Source organism: Meleagris gallopavo, chromosome Z (assembly GCF_000146605.3).
Source record: "Meleagris gallopavo isolate NT-WF06-2002-E0010 breed Aviagen turkey brand Nicholas breeding stock chromosome Z, Turkey_5.1, whole genome shotgun sequence".
NCBI classification, from domain to species: Eukaryota; Metazoa; Chordata; class Aves; order Galliformes; family Phasianidae; genus Meleagris; species Meleagris gallopavo.
In genome coordinates, this window is record NC_015041.2 from 67,434,697 (window position 1) to 67,439,962 (window position 5,266).

The following is a 5,266-nucleotide window of genomic DNA, read 5'->3' on the forward strand; positions in this document are numbered from 1 at the left end:
CAAACAAAATACACCCAACAAATATAAATATATTTAAGAGCTTTAATGCTACTGTCTTATCTCTGTGATGAAATGTAACCTGATAATAGCTGGATTTTCCTCTTTTTAAAAATAAAGAGCAGAGTGATTTGGTGGTAACACATGCAAGCAGTATCTTTACTTTCCAACCACAGGCATTTCTGTCTATGTGACATTATCCGGGAACTCTCTTTCCCTTAGCAAGTGCAGGATCAACCAAATCAACATGGCTACTGACAAATTCTTGTTCATTTTTGTGTTGGTCACTCAGCAGCCTCCTTAAGCATTCTCTTCCATTAACTATCCTCTGATTGAGAATGCATAAACATGTCTGAGTTTTTTATGTCTGACTGTGTAAAAGAAACAACAGTCCATGCCTAATTGAGTTTCAAGAATCACGTCGGCCAGAGATCCCATTTCTTGCATATAATCTGGACTCTGCTGTGACACTTTAGACAACTGAAGTGATGTCTGGAACTACTGAAACTCAGATTTGTGGTAGAACAAAATGTGTTCTCTTATTTTTTCATAGACCAAAATGTTTGCTACTGCCAGTGTGAGTATTAATGACTTCTGTGGGTATATGTTTTCCAGTATTTCAGACAACAAATGGTGATAATGTTGATCCTAAAATTCTAACAGATGTGTCACTCATATCTGGTGCTGCCATCTGCTGTCTTATTCTTATTGCATTGACTACCTAAAAATAAGTGTCCCTTCATATACAGCTTTTTAACACATTAGTCTTGAAAACCCGTGTAACAACAAAAAGTTGTTTTCTTATCTTCTCCTAACACAAAGTCATCTAGTCACCACGTCACATGAAAAATCACTCTGGTGCCATGTAATTTATAAGGAAGGTTGGATGTCACTGATAGACTTTGCCTCAGATCTGGCAATTTTAAGAATCTTCTCAGGCAAATATATTGCCAAACCCAGAAAGTAGATGAGAATGTCCAGAGAAGGATTTCTTTTTAATGAAAATTACTGCATATCATCATTGCTAGTGATCACAGTTCCTGCCTTATTGTCTTTACACCAATGCCATGTTCATTACGCTGATTAATTTTCGAAAGGTAGCATGTCAGGAGTGAAATGGGGTATTCTAATGATTCCCTTGGGACAAAAATTTACTAACCTGCATCCTCAGGTACAATTACCTTACCATTCAGGGTAAATTTAAACTTAGCATATGACCAGTGCTGACATTTGTCTGCAGTTGTTACAGAGCAGAATGCACTCCCAAAGGCTGTGAAATGCTCTGCTGGATGATCTGAAGAGCTGCTCCTGAGTTGCCTATGCCCCTGGTGCACAGTGCCTCTTGCTTTTCAGAGAGAAGTCTGTGGAAAAGGCTGCTTTCATACAGGCTGTTGCTATGTGTTTACGCCAATCTTTTTCCTTGGACAATTCAAACCTGTGATGAAGACTCTGACTAGAATAGGAGGCCTCCTGTTCTCCCATTGAAGTATGTGGATAATTAAATAAGAAATGGGGGGTGGCTTATATTCCTGGATGACAAATATTTATGGAGACGAGTTTGGAAGTCAGTCCTATTGAGTGTGCTTAAGAAGAAATTAAAAGCTTTGTTCAGTAAGGGAGGTTTTGACCTCATATAACACCATAACAGCAGCCTGGGGCTAACCTCAAGTAATGTCAGGTCTATAGAAAACACACATCTTTGTAGTCTCTGAGTTAAATGACTTCATTCGTGGTAACACAGACATACTTAGCAGTCGTGAAACAGAAGGGAAAAATAACGTGGCACCAGAGGAAAGCGTAACTACACTGTTAGGTGTTTGTAAGTATTTTTATAATAACACATTGCCTCAGGAGCAGGCCTTTCCTGCTACCCTTTCTAAAAGGGAAAAACAATGCAGGGAGCAGACAGCCCAGCCAGAGTAGTTTGGGTTGGAAAACTGTGATGATTCTAAAAATAGCTTTGTTTCAAACAGCAGGCCTCCAGATGTGACATTTGGGATAGGCACACACAGAGAAAAAGAAATGAAGGATAAATGTGATCAGCTGTAACAGCTCCAAATAAGGCATATCATAGCTAGGATTCCACAGCCAAGCAATGAAAGAACAATTACTACAAAATGTAAACATATTCTTCTTCAGGTTTTCTTATATAGCTTACCATCTTTATATTTGCAGATAAAGATTTCTATATGTAACTAAACCTAGATTTGTTAAGGTTTTTGACTTCATCTCACACCAAATCCTTATCACTAAATTGGAGCAATATGGATTTACAGGTTGGTCCTTTTAGTGGATAAAGAATTGGTTAGATGACCATAGCCAGAGGACCTTATGTCCAGGTGGAGCTTGGTCATGAGTGGCGTCCTCCAGTCCTCTATTGTGGGACCAGTTCTCTTCAACATCCTAATCAACAATGTAGACAGGGATTGAGTGCACCGTCAGCAACTTTGCTGATGACACCATGCTGAGTGCTACAGTCAGTACAATAAAAGAAGGGACGTCATCCAGGGAGACTTGGATAGGCTCAGAAAGTGGGCTCATGGTAACATAATGAAGTTCAACAAGGCCAAGTGCAAAGTGCTGCACTTAGGTCAAAGCCATTTCAGATATGAGAACAGACTGGGAAAAGAAGTCCGTGAGAGCAGCCCTGCAGAGAAGGACTTGGGCTGCTGGTGCGCAGAAAGCTGGGCGTGAGCCAGCAGTGTATGCTTGCAGCCCAAATGGCCAGCTGTATCCTGATCTGCATCAACAGAGGGTGGCAGCAGGACAGAGAAGGGACTGTCCCCCTCTGATCTGCCCTGTGAGGTTCCATATGGAGCACTGCATTCAGGCCTGGGGACCCCGACACAAGAAGGATGTGGAACAGTTGGAGCAGGCCCAGAGGGGAGCCACAAAGATCAGAGGGCTGAGCACCTCTGCAATTGAAAAAGGCTGAAGAAAATGGATTTGTTCAGTCTGGAAAAGATAAGGCTCTCGGGAGACCTCATTGTGGCCTTCCAGTACTTGAGAGGATCTAGTAAGCAGGAGGGAAAACAATTTTTTAGGCAGTCTAATAGTGTCAGGACCAGGGGAAATGGATATAAAATAAAAGAAAGGAGATTTATGTTAGATATTAGGAGGAAATTTTGTACTCGGGGCATGATAAGGTGCTGGATGAAGTTGCCCAGATAAGCTGTGGATGCTCCATGCCTGGAGGCATTCAGGGTCAGGTTGGATGGGATCCTGGGCAGTCTGAGCTGGTGGAAGGCAACCCTGCTCATAGCGGCAGGGTTGAAAGTATGTGATCTTTAAGGTCCCCTCAAACCTAAGCAATTCTATGATTCTCTGAAATCTTTAATTCAATTTGAAGAGATGCATTTTTTTTTTATTATGATGCCTTATACAGTGGAAAGGACTCTCACAGTGCAGGCTAAGCAAGTTTGGTTTCCATTCTTGGACTAATACTCATTTTTACCATTCTGGAACTATGAAAATTATCCCTAGAAACTGAATGTAAATCAAATTGATCTTTCCCAGTTTGCATCCAGTAAATCATCTATTTTACCGAATAGCAGGAATGTAGCTAATGGAAACTAGAAAGGAAAATGTGTTCTTATACTTAGCATTCTTTGGAAAAATATTTTTTAAATGTTATAAGCATACTCATAACAAATATTCACACTGAAAAGAGCTCTCTTACCCCAAGAGCTTATTCCATAATGTCTTCATCTAAAGATCTCAGGAGCTTACAGTGAAGTATGCACTCTTTTCAGAAGACTCAATAGAGAGCCAGAGTCTTTTCTCCAAACAGAAGACCTGTTGTTGAAAATTGATAATGAAAAGTTAAATGGCATTCTTTAAACAACAGTTGAAAAGCAAGAGAAGGCAATGTATTTATATTAAATAATCTTCTTATCAAATATGTCTAAGGAAATTGCATTTGAAAGTTGTTTAGATGAAAATGTACTCAGAATGACAGCCTTTGAGTAAGTTATATTTCAAACCTTGCAGACAAAATCTGACTTTTCACAGCAGAAATACACTTTGTAGAGTAGTATTTCTTCATGTAATTGAGTTTACATGCGTGTTACAGGAAAGAAAGATGCAGATTATTCTCTAATGAGATTTTCAGACTGTAGCATAAACACAAGAAGAGCTGCCCAGAATTTCTTGAATACGCTGATGTGCTGACTGGGGGAGTCATAAATACTGGAATAGGTTATGCTTTGTCTTACACAGCAGCAGAGGAAAAAATGAAATCCCCACCTCCCTTGTTTGAGTAAGAAAGGCCTTCTTTGCTTGGTCTGGCACTGTCTCCCTCTGCCTTTAGCACAGGGTGTAGGTAATGCTCTTACTGGTATTATGCATTCAAAAGTAAAGGAAACTGTGACAATTTCAGGAACCTTTACTATGCCTCAACATGCTGCCTCTGCAACGTGCTCTTGATTCTTGCTGCTCCTTGTAAAGGGCTGGTGCTGACACCACGCCTAGAGCAGAATGTGCCTACAGACACAACTGACTCCATAATCTGCAGTGCCACAGTAATTATATATTTTTCAAGCTTCCAATGTGTATTTGTGGTGTTAGGGTTGAGGGATTTTTTTCTCACTGATATTTTTTCCTGACAAACAAAAGGAGGTCTGCAGTGCAGAATCAGGGACTGGCTTGGAATCCAGCTCTGCCCTCTCTGAAGTCACCAGCGAACTAGCACTTAGGTCTTTGGGATAAACAAGCAAGAGATTCTTCTCCCAGTCCTGAAATATTCTGGATCGGTTTTAAACCCCCAAGGCCAAAAATGCCACCAGCTAGCTGATGAGCGGTAGTCATTCAGCATTATAGAGTCCTTTTTGAGCAGATACTCATACTGTCCAGGCTGGGCACAATGCATGCTGGGGTTTTTCTGCAACAGGACACACGTATCAGCAGTTCAGCTGAGCAACATCCTGATACTGCTTGCCATCTACTAGATTAGTAGATTAAAAATAGGCTCTGGTCTCCAAAACGATCAGCTTGCTGCAGCAACCTGAGCAAGCAGAGGGCTTGTTTCTGGAAAAGGGTCAGCATTTCCGTGACTGTGATTATATGAAGTAAAAAAAAACTAGACTTGGTACAGCTACGTATGAACTGGGGACACACATGAATTTTCAGCCCAGTATTTGCAGAAGGACCCCACCTGTTCCAAATGGACAGTTTACGGGGCCATACCCCATTCAAGACTGAATCCGAATACAATGAATCATAGAATCATAGAATCACAGAATGGCCTGGGTTGAAAAGGACCACAATCATT

The 5,266-nt window shown here is 40.8% G+C and overlaps 1 protein-coding gene across 1 annotated transcript in view; it reads left to right on the plus strand.

The window, feature by feature from the left end:
* Nucleotides 1–5,266, plus strand: part of LOC104915373 (zinc finger protein 474) — a gene marked incomplete at its 5' end in the record, with an annotated part of 12,011 nt that overhangs the window by 2,798 nt on the left and 3,947 nt on the right. Inside the window, 1 exon segment of the mRNA XM_010726251.1 lies at nucleotides 2,203–2,273. Within this exon segment, the coding sequence (XP_010724553.1) occupies nucleotides 2,203–2,273 (71 nt within the window).